Source organism: Rhincodon typus, chromosome 13 (assembly GCF_021869965.1).
Source record: "Rhincodon typus isolate 14 chromosome 13, sRhiTyp1.1, whole genome shotgun sequence".
In the NCBI taxonomy this organism is placed as follows: Eukaryota; Metazoa; Chordata; class Chondrichthyes; order Orectolobiformes; family Rhincodontidae; genus Rhincodon; species Rhincodon typus.
In genome coordinates, this window is record NC_063344.1 from 46,936,066 (window position 1) to 46,957,617 (window position 21,552).

The 21,552-nt window shown below is 39.9% G+C and overlaps 1 protein-coding gene across 3 annotated transcripts in view; it reads left to right on the forward strand.

Moving 5' to 3' along the window:
• ift80 (intraflagellar transport 80 homolog (Chlamydomonas)) overlaps positions 1–19,393 on the forward strand; it is a 164,202-nt gene extending 144,809 nt beyond the window's left edge. For 2 of the 3 annotated variants that reach the window (XM_048604260.1, XM_048604262.1), the window contains 4 exons: positions 9,202–9,291; positions 12,648–12,820; positions 16,620–16,743; positions 18,883–19,388. In XM_048604260.1, coding sequence (XP_048460217.1) covers positions 9,202–9,291; positions 12,648–12,820; positions 16,620–16,743; positions 18,883–19,008 — 513 coding nt within the window. In that variant the 3' untranslated portion in view covers positions 19,009–19,388. Of the gene's footprint in view, positions 1–9,201; positions 9,292–12,647; positions 12,821–16,619; positions 16,744–18,882 lie in introns of all 3 variants that reach the window. The other variant, XM_048604261.1, reaches the window with a different exon arrangement.
• The last annotated feature ends 2,159 nt before the right edge of the window (positions 19,394–21,552 follow it).

Consider the following 21,552-nt stretch of genomic DNA (forward strand, 5'->3'; position numbering starts at 1 on the left):
ATATGCCAAATCCACACAAGACTGAGGAAACTTGTTAAATGGGGAGCCACAGGCAGACCTTCAGGTCGGAAGTCCTTTAAATAATCCACAGACGTTAAAAATAGATGGCTTGAGACCTTTTCTGGTCTCTTGATTGTAATTTATTTGTCGTCTCTAGCCCGTTAGGCTTTTGGAAATATTTTTTGCTATTAGTTGCTAGTTTGAATTTTGGAACCATAGAAATGATACAGCACAGAAGGGGGCCATTTGGCCCATCTTGTCCATGCTGACCCAAAGACACCCAGATGAGCTTTCTGATCCCATCTTCCTGCACACAGCCCTTAGCTCTACAACTTATAGCACTTAAGGTGCAGATCCAGTTACTTTTTAAAAGAGTTTAGGATCTCTGCCTCCACCACCAATTCAAGCAGTGAATTCAAGGCACCCACACCCTCTGCATAAAATAGTTTTTCTTCACATCCACTCTAATCTTTCTGCCACTTAGCTTGAATCTATACCCTCTGGTTTTTTGAACTCTTTGCTTAAGGAAACAAGTTTCTCCTGTCTACTTTATCTTTACCCCTCCAAATTCTGTATACTGCACTCATGTCACTCCTCAGCCTTCTCTGTTCCAATGGAAAATGACTCAAACCTCTCCAGTCTCTCCTTGCAGCTACAATTCTCCAGCCCTGACAATATTCTAGTAATTCTTCTCTGCACTCTTTCCAGAACAATTATTTCCTTCCTGTAATGTGGTGTCCAGAACTACACACAGTACTCCAGTTGTGGCCACACCGATAGAATCATAGAGTCACATAGGTCTACAGCATGGAAACAGGCCCTTCGGCCCAACTTGCTCATGCCACTCAGTTTTCACAATTTAAACTAGTCCCATTTGCCTGCGTTTAGTCCATATCCCTCCATATCTATCTCATCCGTGTACTTGACTAACTGTTTCTTATATGATGAGATTGTATTTGCTTCCACCACTACCTCTGGCAGCTTGTTCCAGACAATCACCACCCCTCTGTGTGAAAAAATTGTCCCTCTGGACTGTTTTGTATCTCTCCCATCTCACCTTAAACCTGTGCCCTCTAGTTTTAGACTCCCCTACCTTATATAATTTTATCATTATATTTTACTTTATTCTATACCTCTGCCAATGAAAGAGAGCATTCCATTTGCCTTCTTTACAACCCTATCTTACCTGTACTGTTACCTTTAGGGACCTATGCACTTGTATGCCAAGTTATCTCACTTCATCTACTTTCAGTATATTCCCATTTATTGTGTATTCGCTTTTACTGTTTGACCTCCCTAAATGCATTACATTACACTTATTGGAGTTGAACTCCATCTGCCACTCACTGCCCACTCCACCAACTCATCTATAACATTTTGGAGCTTACAGCTATCCTCTACACTATCCAGTGCATGGCCAGTTTTTGTATCATCTACAAATTTCCCAAATGTGTCCCCATAATCAAGTCCAGATCGTCAATGTATAGAACAAACAGCAAGGGTCCCAACACTGAGCCCTGTGCGACACCACTTGAAACAGCTTTCCATTTGCAAGGGCAGCCATTGACCATTACCTTTTGATTCCTGTTACTAAGCCAACTTTGGATCCAATTCAACACATTACCCTGTATTCCATGGGCTTTTGCTTTTTTGACCAGTCTGCAATGTGGGATCTTGTCAAAAAGCCCTAATAAAGTTCATGTTGACAACATCCACTGCACAACCCTTGTTGATCCTTCTTGTCAATTCCTCAAAGAATTCAATCAAATTTGTAAGGCATAGCCTTCCTTTAACAAAGGCTTGCTGACTATCCCTGACTAGTATATGACTTCTAAGTGACAGTTTATCCGATCTGTCGGGATTGATTCTAACAATTTGCCCATTACCAAAATAAAACTAACTGACCTATAATTGTTTGACATTTACTTTTGCACCCTTTTTAAACAATGGAACCATATTTGCATTCTTCTAGTTCTCTGACACCTCGCCTGTGTCTAGTGAAGATTGAAAAATAATCCTCAGAGTATGTGCTCTTTCCCCCCGACCTCTTTCAACATCCAGGGGAACAATCCATTCGGCCTGTAACTTATTCATGTTCAAGGATTCCAACTCCTCTAACACTTCATCTCTCGTTACGATTATTTTGTCCAATATTTCACACTGCTCCTCTTGGATTACCATATCTATACCATCCCTTACCTTTGTGAATATAGAGACAAAAAGTTCATTTAAAATTCTTCCCATACCCTTTGCATCTCTGATAGGACCCACTTTCTCCTTTACTATCCTTTTACTCTTTATATATTGGTAAAACATCTTTTGGTTTTATTGTGTCTTGCTTGTTAATATTTTTTCATGCCCTCCCGTTGATTTCCTTATTTCTGTTCTCACTTGATCCCTGCACTTTCTACGCTCTAGACTATCTGCGGTGTTGAGTTTTTTTAGAATTGTAGAATCCCTACAGTGTGGACGCAGGCCATTTGGCCCATCGAGTCCACACTGACCCTCTGAAGAGCATCCCACCCAGACCCATCCCTCTACCCTATCCCTATAGCCCTACATTTCCCATGGCTAATCCACCTAACTTGCACATCCCTGGATACACAGGCAGTTGCCCAAGGGTGGAATCGAACCCAGGTCCCTGATGCAGTGAGGCATGCCACCCCAATCATAAACAATCCTCTTCTGCTTAATCTTTCTAGACAGCTTTGGGGGTCTTGATTTGGCAGTACCATTCCTATGTTTTGAGAGGACAAGCCTGCTTCATGTCCTAAGGATCTCACTTTTTAGTGCCTCCCACTGGTTTACCACTGATTTATCCTTTAGCAGTCCTGTCCAGTCCACCACAGCCAAATAACTGCTTAGTTTTGTAAAATTTGCCTCCCCTCAGATTAAAACTTTTACCCCCGATTTGTCTGTGTCCTCTTCCATAATACTAAGTCTAACTGAAATGTGTTCACCGTCCCTGATGTAGTCGCACCACTGTCACTTCACCCATGCCCATCTTTATTTCTCAAAACTAAATCCAGAATTGCAGCCCGTATCGTTGGGCTTGTCACATATTGTTTAACAGAACTTTCCTGGACATAGGACATGAATTTTTCACCCTCAAAGCCCCTTATACTGTTTAAAACCCAGGAACTGAAACAGTTAAAGTCTCTTACTATTATTGCCCTCCTATTCCTCCAGGTAGAAATCCGTCTACATGTGTATTCTTCTATCTCCCTCTCACTATCTGGGGGTCTGTATTATACTGTTAGTGGTGTGACTGTTTTTTTTATTCCTAAGCTCAACCCATAAAGCCTAATTTGTTCACTCGATTAGTACACAATCCCTTCTCACAACTGTAATTGGTTCTTTAACCAATACTGTTACCCAACCTTTTTTTGTCACTCACACTATCCTGCCTGAAACTGTGTATCCAGAATTATTGAGATGCCAATTTTGTCCCTCTTTTAGTCAGGTTTCCACTAAAGTAACAACATTGGGCTGCCATGTGGCTATCTGTGCTCTTAGTTCTTCTGCCTTGTTTATAATACTCCTTGTATTGAAGTGGAACAGCTCAATCCTATCAATATCTTTAGCTGGATGCTTTTCAATCTTTGTTTCTTTTGGCTTTCGGAGTCGCTGACCACATCACTAGGTAATGTTCCAACTCCCATTTTCTGATCTGAATTTGACCCATCTAAGCCTACACTTTGATTCCTATCCCCAGGCCATACTAGTTTAGAACCTGTTACAACCCCGAGGCTGGGACATTGGTGAGGCCTTTTCTGGAGTATTGTGTCCAATTCTAGTTGCCTTATTATAGGAAGGATATTATTAAGCTGGAGAAGATTCAGAAGAGATTTACCAGATTGTTGCTGGAAATGGAGGGTTTGAGTTGTAAGGTGAGGCTGGATAGGCTGGAACTTTTTTCACTGGAGCGTAGGAGGTTGAAGGGTGACCCCACAGGTAGATGTTTTAGGGTGCCACTAAACAGGTAATGTGGGCTTTTAATGTCATGTTTTCTTTCACACAATACCATGTATAGCATGGTCTTGTGTTCTCCAATTCTGAGTCAACAGAGAAGAAAATTCAGAGCTTTGCTATCACATAGCTGCATTAACCTTGCAGCAGAGGTTGGCACATGCAGGGACATTAATTGTCAGTAATAGCTTGAAACCTGGCTGCTGCTTCTTGTAGACATATTACAAAGCTGACCTGTGGAATGGTGCTGTGGAATGGCACAAAGGTCAGCCGTCCTTTCACACACCTTATACAACACTTATTCCAACCATTTAAACCTGTGGACAGAATTCTATCTTTCTCGTGGCTCATCTATGTGAAGATTTGAAAATCCTATTTCCTTTTATGTTTAATGGTTATTTGTATAATTGGAAATCTGATATCCAGTTGCAGAAACTGAAACCTGCCTGAATTTTGAGTAAGTAAGAATTATTGAATAGACATTTCAGTTAAGATTTCAATGATTGATGTATGCTAGTAAAGTGAATGTAAAGGCAGTACTATGCTTATACTGCAGCACTATCACCAGGATTGTTACATTTGTTGTTACAAATAATTTTTCTTAGGTAAGCATTTCCTCTGTGTACTGAATGTAGCAAATTATCAACTGTTGTTGACCCTTTGATCCATTGGACAAAGTTGTGGTGTTGATTTTTTACATTGAACGGGAGGTATCAGCACCGTTGATCAGGTGGATGTCAGAGATTGATTTGTGAGATCATCATTTACTAGAATCAGTTTCCAGTGATGCTGCACTGAAAGCTTTTTTTGTTAAGGCAACAGTGAAATACAGGCCACTTAAAAATAAAAGCCAGATGATTCCTGTAATAGGAAGATCAGCCTGTTGTGGCAGAAGCAGCAGCAGCATCAGTGCTGTACAGTCCCAGATTGTTGCCACAGATATTCCGCCACCTACTAGAATTTTCCCCATGGCCATCTGGAAGAAGACTTCAAGTATGCTTCAGTTTCTTGAAATGTTAATTGAAAAGAGCCCTCAATTGGGACAAGCAAATTGTGCATGTCTTCCCCAGCGTTCTGCACTTCCAAGACAACAAGGTGCAGGGCTGGATGAACACAGCAGGCCAAGCAGCATCATAGGAGCAGAGAGGCTGACGTTTCGGGCCTCGACCCTTCATCAGAAAAGGGGGAGGGGAAGGGGGTTTTGAAATAAATAGGGAGAGAGTGGGAGGCGGATAGAAGAGGGATAGAGGAGAGGATAGGTGGAGAGGAAACAAACAGGTCGAAGAGGCGGGGATGGGGCCAGGAAAGGTGAGTGTAGGTAGGGAGTTAGGAAGGGGATAGGTCAGTCCAGGGAGGACGGACAGGTCAAGGGGGCGGGATGAGGTTGGTCGGTAGGAGATGGAGGTGCGGCTTGAGGTGGGAGGAGGGGATAGGTGGGAGGAAGAACAGGTTAGGGAGGCAGGGACGAGTTGGACTGGTTTTGGGATGCGGTGGGGGGAGGGGAGATTTTGAAACTTGTGAAATCCACATTGATACCATTGGGCTGCAGGGTTCCCAAGCGGAATATGAGTTGCTGTTCCTGCAACCTTCGGGTGGCATCGTTGTGGCACTGCAGGAGGCCCAGGATGGACATGTCGTCTGAGGAATGGGAGGGGGAGTTGAAATGGTTCGCGACCGGGAGGTGCAGTTGTTTGTTGCGAACACTTCCAAATTGTTCTAACTTTGCTCCCCTAAAACATTCTTGCACTTGGCATTGTTCCAATTACAACAGAGTAATAGCTAATGTAGTGCTACAAAATTGACAGAAATAAAGTTCTTTTTAATCAGGGGATTATGGTAGCTAAATTTTCATTGGTCTAATCAATGTAGGAACTTGTGGTAATTGGTTTGGTATATCACACCCCTTCGAAAAGCACCAGTAAGGGTTTTGCTGTCCGTTTATTTGAAGGATTATGGTAGCTGAATTTTAATAAGCCTAATAAACTTAAGAGGTCACAACAATCATTTTGATGTATCACACTCCACACCAGAAACCTTCAGTAGGATTCCACAAAAAATGTGCCTCACACATACATACAACTCATCTATTTATAGTAGACGTTTGAGAGTTTACTCCAATGTCTGCTGCAGCAGGAACACAATATAGCATTGCTGCAGTGCAGTTTTCAGAACAGGCTGTCTAAGACCTGTAGCCATGCAGGATTTCCTGAAGCAAGCAGTATTATACAAGAGAGCAGGAGGACAAAAGTAGTGTTCTGATCACCCGCAAAATAACGTTATATTAGACCGAAGGGTAATTATCTTGGTGAGTTTATTATATGCATGGTTATAGGTAACTAATATTAGAACAAGAAGTTGAACTCCATGGATGTAGTTCTGTGAGGGAAAAACATATATCCATTATACGCTTTTTAAAATTCAATTGTGGGATAAGTGCATTGCTGGCTGGAACAGTATTTATTGCCCATACCTAGTTGCCCTTGAGAGGATGGTGGTGAACTGCCTTCAAGAACTGCTGCAGTCCATGTACTGTAGGTAGATCCACGATGTTGTTACGGATGGAATTCCAGGATTTTGACCCAGCAACAGTCAAGGAACAGCAATGTATTTCGAAGCAGGATGGTGAGAGGCTTGGAGGGGAACTTGCAGGTGGTGGTGTTCCGATATATCTGCTGCCCTTGTCCTTCTAGGTGGAAGCAGTCATGGTTTTAGAAAGTGCTGTCTCAGGGTATTTGGCACATTTCTACAATGCATCTTGTAGATGGTACACACCACTACTACAGACCATCAGTGGGAGAGGGACTGAATGTTTGTAGGTGTGGTGCCAATCAAATGGACTGCTTTGTTCTGGATGGTGTCAAGGTTGTGTAGCTGCACGTATCCAGGCAAGTGGGGAGTATTCTATCACATTTCTGACTTGTGTCTTGTAGATGGTGGACAGACTTTGGGGAGTCAGGAGATTAGTTACTCACTGCAGTATTCCTAGCACTGACCTGCTTTTGTAGCCACTTTGTTTTTATGGCAAGTCCAGTTCAGTTTCTGGTCAATGGTGTTCCCCAGGGATGTTGATGAAGGGGAAAATTATGGGGCAGTGGGTGGATTGTCTCTTATTGGAGATGGTCATTGCCTGGCATTTGTGTGGTGCAAATGTTACCTGCCACTTTTCAGCCCAAACCTGTATATTGTCAGGTCTTGTTGCATTTAGACATGGACAACTTCAGGATCTGAGGAGTTGTAAATGGGTGCTGAACAGCATTGTCAGCTTTCCCTATAACTCAACAAAATTATTCACCGTATGGATGAGCCAACAGACCAGGAAGATCCAATTTGTATCCAGTACTAAGTAGTGCTGAATTACTCAAAGATAATATGTGGAGCGATAAGGATCCCATGGTCGATATTTGAATGCCTAGGAGGAAAACATTTGCTGGGATTCAGACTCCTGACTACTTACCAGTGATCCATGATGGAACCCATGTTTTGTGGGTATTACTTGAAATAGTTGATATTTCTTATGGTAGAACTGCCTGTTGCCATTCGCAGGTAAAGCATAAACGACTTAATTGGGGAACCAGCCATAATTTGCTGTAAAGTGTTAATATCATAGAAGGGGTTGGAGTAGGGGGAGGAGAAGAATATTGGTGAGATATAAAATCATTTTAATAAATGTTTTACTATTATACTTCAACTTCAATTGTTATGACTAGGTAAGGGGCGGCACAGTGGCTCAGTGTTTAGCATTGCTGCCTCACAGCGCCAGGGACCCGGGTTCGATTCCAGCCTCTGGCTAATGTCTGTGTGGAGTTTGCATGTTCTCCCCGTGTCTGTGTGGGTTTCCTCCTGGTGCTCCGGTTTCTTCCCACAATCCAGAGATGAGCTGGTTAGGTGGATTAGCCATGCTAAATTGCCTGTAGTGTTCAGGGATGTGTCGATTAGGTGGTTTATGTGGGATGTGTCTGGGTGGGATGCTGAGAGTGTCAGTGTGAACTTGTTGGGCCAAAGGGCCTGTTTCCACACTGTAGTGGCTCTATGGTAAGGAGGGATTGAATATTTTACTCTTTTTCCCTCTCCCCATTTGATTACAGCATATGTTTTGAATTTTTTAAAAAGGATGCTGGATTGCCCTGATTGTATGCTTTCTATAAGAATTAATCCAAACAGCTATTCATGAATTAACAAAATAAATGATAGTTTCATTGCTAAAATTACATGGGTAAAAACATTTAGAATGGTTCTTTAAAAAAAATCTACAAATATATCCTGCTTCCCAGTAATGCATGCAAGCATGTAAAAAGAGATACAACCTTACACAATATTGAATGTTAAAGTTGGCTAAGGTGCAGATTAAATAAAGTTATAGGCAGAACAGATTTATTGATTGCATTCAGATGGTTTGGTTCTTACAGTTGCAGTTGTTTTTTAGTTGTAGCTAATATATATTCCATTTGCTGCTAGAACCATTGTTGTAGAATATCCAACATCTTTTTAGTGGAAATTCTGTCTGCTATAGGGATATAGACACTTTTTTGCCATGTTCAGAATTTTGATGTAAAATGGAAGACAGAGAGAGGGGCAACACAGCCACCGTGTTGCAGTTGGTATCAATCTGTCTGCAATTCCAAATCCAGCATTAAAATAGATAAAGAGATTGGTAATGAGATTTCTGTCCAGCTTGATCAATAACAGTTGAAAGAAATCAGGTGTGAATCTCAAAAGGAAGCTGTTAACCAATGTCTGAGACTTATGTTTAGCATTGTTCTAATCATTAAGTCTTGAATGACCCATCTCTTGGTGAGATTGGAAGGAGCTGCTTACACCTCCAGAGATGCCTATTGACATCTCTGTAGGCTTTGTGTCTCCATGGGGTAGAACATGATTTCACAGTTGCAAATTGGTTTTAGTCACTTAAGTTTCAGTCAATGCTGTATTTTCAGGTTAAAAACTGCCTTTAAAAATACAGCACATGAGAACAATCTATGGCAAATTTTCATTTTACAGTGAGAAAGCTAAGACTGTGTGGCTACCAATTAGTTAGAAGACATGTAAAGGACATAGACATCTGCAGTGAATCTGCATGATCATTATAAAGACCTGTTTGGATAATAATCATGAACAAAAACATAGAAGCACAATATAACCCTATGAAAAAGTTAATTTAATGTAAAATTACAACGCAAAATATTTTCAATGTATGTGAACTAAGCGTAATGGTATTTTTCTTTCCACAAACAGGAACAAACAATGTGGTCATGCCTTGCTGCTATGGCAATTGCACACAAAGATCTAATGACAGCAGAGGTTGCTTATGCAGCAATTGGCGAGGTAATTAATTAATTATTTTTCTTTTTAAATCACATCTTTGTAATTAATCCTTCCAATGTAATACACCTTTGCATTTTTACATTCACAGAATCAAAAGTAGATTTTCAGTGCCTTCCCAAAGATTTTATGTTTGGGTACCAGGGAGCTGTTGCTACAGTTAATGGCAGCTGTACCAGCTGACACCTCCGTATTGTGGCAATTATTTCAAAATACCCCAAGACTCATGAAAATTTCTCTTCATAAAAATAGCATTCAAAAACGTTATTACAATAGGGGGGGATATTTACCAGAATGCCTGTAATCAAGAAACTGAATTTGGATGATTGCTGTAACATTGTTTCCTGTGTTGCCAGTAGCTAGTTCAAAATTCATATGTTTTAGAGTATAATTTTTAATTTTGAAAATGGTACAGCTGATTGAAAAGCTAGTAAAAAAATTCTGATATAAATGCAACTCTGACAATTATTTAATGACCTTTTGTGGATTATTCTTAAGATGATATAACCTGATTATCTGCTTTCAGCTAGTTAGCTTTTGCCTAGAGAAGTCATGTTGCTCCTGGAAGCTATTCTTTATAAAATATATAATAACAACACATTTATGATAGTAGGCAAATATGAAGCCTTCCACTTTTGACCTAAAATGGATAGAACAGAGCTCATTCTAAACAGAAAAGTTAGGAACACTGGAGGTCCAAAGAAACATAGGTCATTAAATCCAATCAACAGGTACAAGAATAATCACAAATGCTGATGGAATGCTGACTTTTATACAAGCCATGCTCAGCTGAACAAAGTTGGACTGCACTTGGAGTACCTTCAGCATTTCTGATCAGTACATCTCAGAGAGAGAATGAAAGCAAGATGATACCTAGACTCCAAGTATTAACTCGAGGACAGATTGTATAAGCATTGTGTTTCGTAGAACTTAGAAGATTAAAGTGTGATTTGATTGAAAATTTTAAGATACCAAGGGGAACACTGGCTTCAGAGTCAACAAGTAAGAGGAATTTCTAAAAATTCTAAGACCATTCATGAGTAAAATAGGAAAGATGTTGATACACAAATGATTGCAGAGATTTGGAGTTCTACAAATGGTAATTGATGATGTATCAATTGAATTTTTAAGTCTGGGGTCAAAACATTTTTGTTTATTTTTACTGCTAAAATATACATTATTCTTCAAAAAATTATCTGTATGACATACACAGGTACTAATGTATGTCTGTACAGTCTTTGCATATAAAGAAAAAAAAACAAACATTTAATATTCCCTGCAGTTGCAGAAACACATACATTTTAGGACAAAGAAAAGGTCTGATAACTGAACAGGCCCTTGTTTGATTTTAGCAGAAAGATCTCAGACATTTGTTTCTCCCCACTGCGCCTCTGGCGGCAGCTGCCCCGAGCTTTGCTGCTTCCCTGAGCACATTGTTCTGGACCTTGGAATGTGCCAGTCTGCAACTTTGGTCAAGGTCAGCAATTACACTGGAAGACTAACAAATTTTGGGCAGACCAAGTTGATGGTCCTCCAGGTGCAATCAGTGTTTGTCTCACTGTGCATCGCAGAAATAGCCCTTATCGCACAGAGTTCTGCATCACAGAGCTGCTCCGGACAAGCCACAACAAAAGCCCACTGTATCTCTTTCTCTCTAGGCCTTCTTTACAAAGGCACATTCCAGAAGAGATGAATAACAGTCCCTTCACCACTCAGCTGCTTTGAGGGCAGTGTGTGGTGGCACATAGAGACCAGACATAACATGAAGGATCTGACAGGTAGTGCCCGTCTCTCTGCCAGCCAAGCTACGCCTTGGTTCTTGTTGGAAGCTTCTAGCATTGAGGTATTCTGCCAAATGACTTTGACAGTCCACTCAAGGAACCACGTGACAGGATCCACGCTGTTCTTTTCCCACAGGGTCGTGAAGACACTATGTACTGACCACTTTCTGACGAACTTGTAGTCAGAGGCGCTTTCTTTATGAACTTTTTCACAAAGGACAGGTAACACAGAATGGTCTAACCTCTGGCGCCTAGGCCAGACCCATCCTTTGCAACACCGGGGGCAGGTAGAACCTCAGTCTGTAGTGACACTTAGTGTATCCATGCCGATGGTCTGCACACAGCTTGATGCAGCCACAAAGATAGCCATCAGATGAAGGCAATGTGGGTACATCTTTACACCATTCTCCAAAACTTTGTACATCGTGTCCCTGCAGACACAGTCCATTTTTGACCTCCAGTTGAAGTGAAATATGAAATGGGTGACTGCAGGTTCGGGGAATGGACCAGATCTGCACCACATGCAGAAACACTGACAGTACCTCACACCTGATGACCAGGTTTTTGCTGAAAATGGAGAAGAAGTAGTGTTCAGTTCCTGTCTCACCTTGGTGATATGGTCCTCCCAAGTTTTTGTGCGTGCCCTGGCCCCGCTGAACCATATTCGCAGCACTTTCAGGTAATCTGTCCTGATGGTGAAGGGGATAAAGGATTGGTTGACCCAGTCCCTAGACAACATGGCCTCGGCCTAGCCCTGATTTATCTTGGTTCCCAAGGCCAGTTCGAACGGGTCACAGATGCTTATGAGTCTGCGATTGACAGTGAATCCGAGCAGAAAATGGCGAAGTCATCAATGTACAGATTTTAAGGGATATGGACAAATATTAACTCTTTGAATAGTGGAACAGGGTTGGAGGAGCTAAATGGCTTACTCCAATGTTTCTAAGGCTGTTTGTACAAATAAATTTTGAAAATGCATGCAACTGAAACATGAAGTTCAAAATCTGCCATTAAACAATACAATAAATAAATAAATCGTGAGGAGGTATTGTGGCATCCCTACAACTGGGTCAGAATCTCTGGGTTCATTCCTCACCTCAGACTAGATTGGTTTAGAAGATACATTATATCCCGGCCAAAAAAAGTTGATTATCAATCTTTAAATCCTTTCAATATGTCTGTGGCCGGTGGTAAGAGCAGGAGAGTTTCCTGGTCAGCCAGAAATCCGTTCTGTACAGCAAATAGCTTTCGCATGTTAAAAGATATCTTGTGCACATTCTGGGTATGAGCAAGTGACATACTCATTCTGTGAGACTGCCATACACAAATGAATGTTGTAGTGATTGGAACCAGGTGGACCTTGTTGACTACAAGGTCCTTGATTGGAGTTGTTAACCTGGGCCAATCAGGAAAGTCCTCAGTTCTGAGGACTGACTCAGAGCTGGCTGGCCACAGCCAGTGTACTGTGCACAAGTAAATAAAGGGTGACTTGGTGACGGGATACCAGCCTCTGTGCAGTTATTTCAAATGGTAATGAAGCTCAATTTGAAAAAAGATGTTTTATTTTTTAACTCCTAGATTGATAAAGTGCAGTACATCAACTTTATCAAGGATTTACCCTCAAAAGAGACACGCATGGCACACCTGCTGCTACTTACTGGAAATGTACAAGATGCTGAGGGAATTTTAATCCAGGCGGGCCTTATTTACCAAGCTATTCAAATAAATATTAACCTCTTCAACTGGGATAGGTGAGCAAATGAAACATGTTCTACACTAGGTTAAATTAAATGCTTACTACATAGATACAAGTGCACACTAGAGGTCAGTGTTGCTAAATGTTGGTGATTACACTCTCATTGTTCTAAAATAGACATTTTTTGCTTATTTACCAAAATCACATGGCAGTGAAGCCAGAACAAAATATTTGTCCAGTGATATCTGATCAATTTCAGCCAGTCTTATTTATTTACTTTACTGTCCCTTTGTATGTAATAGTTTGTTCCAAATAGAGGATAAAATTGCACAGCTAATAATTGATCGTGTGTAGATGTACTCATAGAATCTCTACAGTGTAGAAACAGGCCATTCAGCCCAACATGTCTGCAACGACTCTCCGAAGAGCATCCAACCCAGGCCCATCCCTCTACCCTTTCCCTGTATCCCCACATTTCCCATGGCTGATGCACCTAACCTACACATCCCTGAATACTATGGGCAATTTAGCATAACCAATCCACCTAACTTGCACATCTTTGAGCTAGTTTACAATTTTCATTTATTTATTAATGGTTTAAACATTTAATAAGATGTAACATATCTTTTTCAAGGTAGTAGTTCAAATTCACTGTGTCTCCCCATATTATGCATTATCCCTGAAGAGAGAACAGGCTGTCCACTGATGTCCTTCGTTGCAATGCTGCAATTAGCTCTCGGGAGGTGGTCCAGTTTGGCCCAAATACTCATTCTTTGATTTCTCTTCAGACAAATCATTTGGCTTTAACTCAGTGCCATCTCATGTAACATAACTGAATCATGTGGAGAATCTCTGGGATGAATCACGTTGCCTTTTTTTAACAATGTTGTATGTTTCATCAAGGCACCATTAACTCAGCTAATATTTGCCATCTGTAACAATGTTTTATGTCTAAAATTGTTTATTTTTAAGAGACATGGGGTGGAATCTTATAGGGGCCTGAATGATTTGGCCTATGGTGAGAAATGTGGCATATTCATACGAAGTCCAGTTATGCCTATCTTGACATCGGTTATAACTGTCTACATCTTTTAACTAGGTTCTCACTCAGGTGAGATTCTCACTGTGCAACAATGAGTTGTCTGTTAAGCAGGATTATTAACAGGATTTTTAACAGGATTAACAACCTGTTTACTGCAGATCTCACTTCATTAATATGCAGCTTTCTAACATACCTGTTGCCGTGAGAAAATTAGATGCTGAGAATTCTTGTCAGAGTGGCATTGTCACATTGACATCCAACATTTGCCAGCCTGTAAGAACCCTCATGGTACAACTCCAAACCATTTACCAGATGCTGTTGAACTTCAATGCTGCACCTTGGGCCACAATGGCAACTATCATTATATTGCTGCAGCAAGGATACTTTGCGCTCAGGGACACACACCCAATTCAGCTCTCCACCCTGCTCACTTGCTTTCATAGTGCTCATTCGCTTTGAATCTATCTGGGTGCTTACATCATCTCCGCCATGCCTTGGCCCTCAGCCAGAGCTCCCTTGCTTACAGTACTGCTGGACTGCTGTGCCATTTATTGCAGACACACAACTAGGAAGCTTGTTATGATTGCCAGCAGTCCTCAGTCACATCAAGGGATATAGCGTTCAGCTAGGGAGCTCAACACTGTAAGTCACGAACAGCCTCCAATACCCAGTGCAGGGGCACGGACACAGTCAGTCGGCTGTTCAGGGCAATCAGAGTCAGGATCCAGGAACATAAGATGTAGGAGCAAAAGTGTCCCATCACGTCTGCTCCGCCATTCAATGACATCATGTCTGATCTAATAATCCTTAACTCCATTTTCCTGCCTTCTCTCCATAACACCTGATTCATTACTGATTACATAGCTGTCCATATTCAGCTTTGAATATACTAAGCAATGCAGCCTTGACAATCCTCAATGGTAAAGAAGTCTACACAGTCACTAACTTCTGAGAGAAAATCCTCCTTATCTCCATCTTAAATAGGTGATCCCTTAGTCTAAGATTATGCCATCTGGCCCGAGACTGTCCCACAAGAGGAAACAACCTCTCTGCCTCTATCTTGCCAAGCCCCCAAAGAAACTTGTATCTTTCTGTAAGGTCACCTCTCATTCTTCTGTTCAATGTTCATTGACAATTGCAGAATGTTCAGCACCATTCGCAACTTCTCAGATAGCTGTCCAGGTCCAAATGCAGCAAGACCTGAACAATATCTAGATTTGGGCTGGCAACGGTCAAGTAACATGCACATCAAAGTGCTAGGCAATGGCAAGACAAAATTTGACCATTGCCCTTTGGCATTCAATGACATTAACATCACTGATTCTCCCACTATTAACATCTGGAAGTTACCATTGACCAGAAACTGAACTGGACAGCCATATAAATACAGTGGCTACTAGAGCTGGTCAGAGGCTAGGAATCTTATAAGGTGTATTTCGCCTCCTGATTTCCCAAAGCCTGGCTACCATCATCAAGGCACAAATCAGGAGTATGATGGAATACTCCCCACAATACTCAAGAAGCTTGACATCATTCAGGACAAAGCAGCCTCCTTGATTGGCACTGCATCAACTAACATCCAGTCCCTCCACCACCAATATTCAGTGGTAGTGGCGGTCCCAGCCACAAATGCACTGCAGAAATTCACCAAAGATCCTGTGACAGCATCTTCTAAACTCATGACCACTGTCATCTAGAAGAATAAGGGCAGCAGATACATGGGAACACTATCACCTGAAAGTTCCTCTCCAAGCCACTCACCATCCAGACCTGGAAATGTATAATCGTCCCTTCAGTGTCACTGAGTCAAAATCTTGAAAGTCCCTTCCTAACAACATTGCAAGTGTGCTACACCAAATAGACTGCAGAGGCTCAAGAAAACAGGTCACCCCCACCTTCTCAAGGACAACTCAGGAAGCCCAGTGAATGCTGACCCAGCCAGCGTAACCAAATCCCACGAACGAATAACCGACTCCAGTAATTTCCCCAGAGGGGTGGTAGAAAGATAAGCAGAATCTTGATCCAACACATTCTTCATTTAATACAAGAACTCATTGTGATGGATCTTGCCCAACTAGTTATTTCTATATTGATCATAAAATTTTAATAATGCTGTTAATTTTTAATCAATGAAACATATTTTAATTTCTTAGCAATATCAGCTATCTCTAATAGTTTATTTTACACAGAGCAATGTATGACATAATACTTCTTCCATATAAAATGAAATTTATAAGTTTAAAATAATGTCATTATTGCTGAGAAATCTGATAAATATAATCCTCGTGGGATCTTTTCACACGATGACATCAGTATTTCTTAATTAGTCAGTTTATGCAATTTCATTGCCACAACTTATTTAACTGACAAAATCTCTGGCTGAAAATCAGCATTCTCAGCAAGTAGTATTGTAGATTGTTGTCTTGAATTCAAAATATAACATGCTAAGAAATGATTTAGCTCAATCATCGTGAGTTCTGATTGTATTCTAATCTGATCACTATCCAAAGAATAATTAACAAGCACAACATATGAGTCAGATGAAAACTTTGTTTAAACTACAAATCATTGGTTATCATTTATTTTGCTTTAACTCGTGTTCCTTAAGATATTTAGAAAATATTCTTTGCTTTTCCACAAATAACTATTGCAAGTGAAGACTAATTTTCAGTGCTGATAAAAGAAATTGAGGAAGAAGATAGAAAAATAATTCTTAAGTGTATCTACTAGTGCTTAGTTTTATCAGTACAATGTGCCACATACTTGTATTAGGTCATTTTATTTAAAATTTTCATTCTTTTTCCAAACTCAGAGCTCTGGAACTGGCTGTAAAATACAAGACACATGTAGATACTGTCCTAGCTTACAGGAAGAAATTTTTGGAGGATTTCCAAAAAGAAGAATCCAGCAAGAGATTTTTACAGTATGCAGAAGGGGTACGTAATTAGAAAAACAAATGTTGTCATTTCTATCCTTCTAGGATAGGGGACTGTTAGTTACAATGGTAGTGCACTCACCACTGAGTCAGACACACTTTAAAGTCCCACCTGCCCCAGAAGTGTGTCATAACATCTCTGAACAGATTGGTAAGAAAATATCCATTCTTCCAGGATGAGAGCTAATCAACTTAAATTGGAACATAAGGACAGATTTATGGATCTGATCTGAATGGGTCTGGCTTAAATAGTTGTCATGATCTGTTCTCAGATAACTTCTTAGAAAGATTTAATTGGAACACTTGCAATCCAGTAGTTCACCTATAAATGAAGAAAAATGTAATTCATAATTTAAATCCAATTTACCATTCGGTTGCCAATGTTATATTCGAGATTATGCTGCTGATAGTGGAGGAAGGAGTGCACATCTCTTGCAAAATAATTCAGAAATAGATTTAGTGCATTAGCACTAAATAACTTCTGTTTCTCTTCAGAACTTGATTAGTGAATGCTTAAGAGGAAAATATAATAATTGATTTTCCTTTTCTGTCTGTCTCTTCTGTTTTTCTCTCTCAGTCCCATTTCTTCCCTAATCCCTATATAATTTTCTGTACATTATTTAAACATAACATGTTCTTCCTGAGTTATATTTTTGATCTACACTCTTCAGTCAGACTGTTTACTGACCTGACCCATAAGGGAGCCTGCAATTATGGATTTACCTCACATCTCAGGTATTATGGATCAGAAGCCCAGTACAATTAACAGAGAGCGGCCAATCAGAGAGATTGTCATTAGTGTGATTTGATCACTCAGTGAGAGGCATGGAAAATAGGGGGTTGGGGTTTGATCAATTCAGGGCAAGATCAGATGCCTCAGGAAGGGAAAGTTTAGATGCCTTTGGGTATCAAGGCCTGTAGGTGTTGGGGGCGATGGGAGTCTAATAACGGGCGGGATGGAAATTGCGGCTTTGGTAAGGAGGAATGATCAGCCTCAGAGATGGATTTTTTTGGAGGAAGATCATAGGGTTGCGATTAAACACAGAAACTCTTTGGCCTTGTACCTGAAATGAAAGAAATTGCTATGAACGCTTTTGAATCATGATTTTGCAAGTCCTTACCTTGTGGAAACTGCTAGATCAATGCTAAGGGAAACCAGCCAGAAGAAATTAATGTCAAGAACTTGAATGCCATTATCCTATTTGAAATTGCACCAACCTCTTTGGATTGGATTGGTCACCTATTCAGCTTCCAACTTCAGTTAATGATGGAAATGTATAGGTTTGAGTCAGGAAACAGTTTCTGAAATTTTAGATATTTTCTATCAACCTGTTCAGAGATGCTTTAGATATCTTTGGAGCAAGTGAACTCGAAATCAGGCCTCCTGGCTCAGAGGTAGGGAACTACCACTGCAGTACCCGCAACCAAACCAAACTCACTCACTCTGTTTAAATTTCCATTCTCTGTCTCAGTGAGGGCTCTCCATGCTGCAGGTTACATTTAGAGTTTGTTACATGGTCAGACAGCTGACCAGGGTAAGTCCACTCAAATAAAAGCTGAAAGAACTGCGGATGCTGTAAATCAGGAACAAAAACAAAGTTTCTGGAAAAGCTCAGCAGATCTGGCAGCATCTGTGAAGGGATGAACAGAGTTAACGTTTCAGGTCCAGTGATCCTTCGTCAGAACTGACCACTCACAGCCCGTGAAAACTCCAAGGGTAGCTGTCAACACAGTGAAGGCTGAGTATCCTATTGTGAGCTAGAGTAGATACAATGTAAATGCACCCTAATAACTTTCCCAGGCCTGTGAATAAATGTTTTTTTATTTATTGAAAGTAATTAGTGTTTCCTTACTAGTCAGATGGGGCAGTAGCCTGTTATTTCCCATTTGTTTGGTGTGTTGCACAGGTATGAGCAATAGGCCAGGGTTTTTGTGTGGGACCAAGAGGCATTCCTACTTCCGCTGGCACCATAAAATGAGAAAAGCTCTAACTTTTTTGAAGAGGCATTGCAATATCCCTTTATGGACTCCTGATTATGTCACTTGCCACCAGGAAGTGGCATTGGTGAGAATTTGCATAAAACATTGAATTAATTTGAAATCCTCAACTCATACTGTTTTAATTTATTATCATTTGCAGGTAGAAGTTAATTGGGAGAAAATTCAAGCCAAAATTGAAATGGAAATTTCAAAAGAACGAGAGCATGCAGCCACTATTATTAATTTAAATTCAGCTGGATCCAGGAGCACACACATAAACCGGTAATTTAAGGCTCAGGATTGACAACTTCAGATGGAGTTTACATAACAGACCGTTAAAGTTTTTCTACCTTTTGTTTATAGTTGAAGGAAATGTTTGCAAGATTTTGGGATTAAAAGTTAAAATAAAGTTCAGCAAGTTTATTTTTTATCACAGCACAATAAACAAGTATTTTTCAAGTAATGTCATTCATTTGTTATTGTAAATATATCTAATGTACTTTTCAAACAATTGTGGTTTTCTCTTCTGTATTAAATACAAAGTAGAATTAATTTAATTTGAAATAATCAATTTCAAAAGCTTGTGTTGTAGTTCCAACATTAATCATCTTAATAAATGATCTTATTGTATGTTAGTTGTAATAAATGACAATTAAATAATGTAATTCAGAGATTTATTTTTTATTGTGTATGATATTGGAAATAGGACTCCATACTAAATCCTAGAGTAAGAAAATTCTTGTCTGAGTTTATTAGTCAACAAATATTTATACTTAACATTCCATTAGTCAAACATGACATGTTATACAAGTTCAACAAATGACCATTGTTCTTCTATGGATTCTGGGATTTCTTAGTCCTTTGAACTTCTTCTTTTGTCTCACAACATATTTCATGGTTTTAACTTGCTTAGTTTAATTCTAATATATCTGCAAAACATCTTTGCAACTTTAAGACTTCAACTCTAATTTCCCAGTTTAATTTAATTGCTATAGTAATAGCTACTTGTTCAATGATTCTCCCTCTCTGCAACTGTTGCCGAGTGCTCACTACTAAAAGCAGCTTCCTAACAAAAGCTGGTTATTTTCATTTTATCTTAAAGCAGTTTTATTGGACTAATATCTATGCTTGAATTTCTTTGGCAAATCCTCAAGTTATACCTAGATTTCTCAGAGCAAATGCCTTAGCTTACCTATATCTGGACTTTTTATACCAAATCCTTAACCTATGACAGGTACCCATTGACTCATAATGCCCATGGGAAGTGCCACTACTAACTCCTAACTTTTTCTCCTGGCAAGGGTCCCATAAATGCCTTCTTGAAAAGTGCTATTCCCTGGCTATTGTCTTATTTTTTACACATTTTGCACCCTTCTTATGTCCCCTTCAGAGCATGCTTTCCTGCATATCTTTCTGTCATTTGCAAATCTAAATACATATTCTGTGTTTTCTGAAGTATCATCTTAAATGTCTCACACTACTTCTTGATATATCCCCTAGCCAAGTACTCTAGTTCACTTCAGCTAGCTCAGCTTTCATAACCACATATTTGTCCTTATTTAATTTTAAAATACTAGCCTTAGACCCACTCTTCTCCCTTTCAAACTAAATGTAAAATTCAATCATAGTGTGGTTGTTGCAACTAAGTGGTGGCTTTACTCTGAGGTCATTAATTAATCTTGTTACATTAAACATTACCAAGGCAAGTATAACATCAGTATAATTAAAGTCTAGTATCTCTGGCCTGTTCCAAAATGTGCTCCTCTAAGAACCCATTGAAAGCATTCTATGAATTCCTCATCCAGGCTACCATTGCCAATCGTATTTTTCCAGATTATATATAGATTGAAGTCATCCATGATTATTCTAGTCTCTAACACCAGCACCCAATATTTATTCTCTATGTCATACCACATTGTGTAGACCATCTCTAGTAGTAATTTCTGTCTCATAGTATTCCTCATCTCCACCCAAACTGATTCTACATTCTGATCTTCTAATTCAAGGCCTTTTCTAACTATTATACCAATGTCATCCTTGATTAATGGTGCTACTCCTTCACGTTTACCTAGCTTCTTGATTGTCATATTCCCCTGAATATTTAGGTCCTAATCTTTATCATCATGCAGCCACTTCTCCGTAATAACTATCCAATCATATTTATTTCCTTCAATTTGTGTGATCAATTAATTTAATTTGTTATGAATGCTATGCACATTCACATAAAGAGACATTGGTTATGTCTTTGTGTTATCATTCTAATACCTAGTCTTCACTGTTGGTGTATTCTTTACCTGTCCCTTCCTGCCATTCTCTAACCTTTTTACATGTTACTACTTTGCTGTCTTCCCTTGGCTCTAGACCTTGATTCACTACATCTATCCAAGCTTACGCTCTCAACTCCATTGCTTAATTTATAGCTTCTCTGCGAAGCCTCTCTGCTTTTCTCATTATTTATATGGGTTTACTTGAAACAGATTTTGACATTTTAGGTATAGACTGTCCCAAAAATACAGCCCCCATTTTCCCCACTATTGGTGTCAGTGTCCCATGAACCAGAACCCACCAGTCTTTGAGCCACATGTTAATTTCAATAATCTTATGTGCCTCTGCCAATTAGCACGTGACTCAGGTAATAATCCCGAGATTATTTCCTTGGAGATTCTGCTCTTCACTGAGGTGCCTAGCTCCTTACACTGTCTAAGCAGACATAATTTCCTTGTTTAACCTACATTTTTAGTAACTACACGGATTATGATGACTGAATCCTCCCATCCTACTACAAGTTCCCCTGCAGCTCTTACTAGATGTCCCAAACCCTGGTACACAG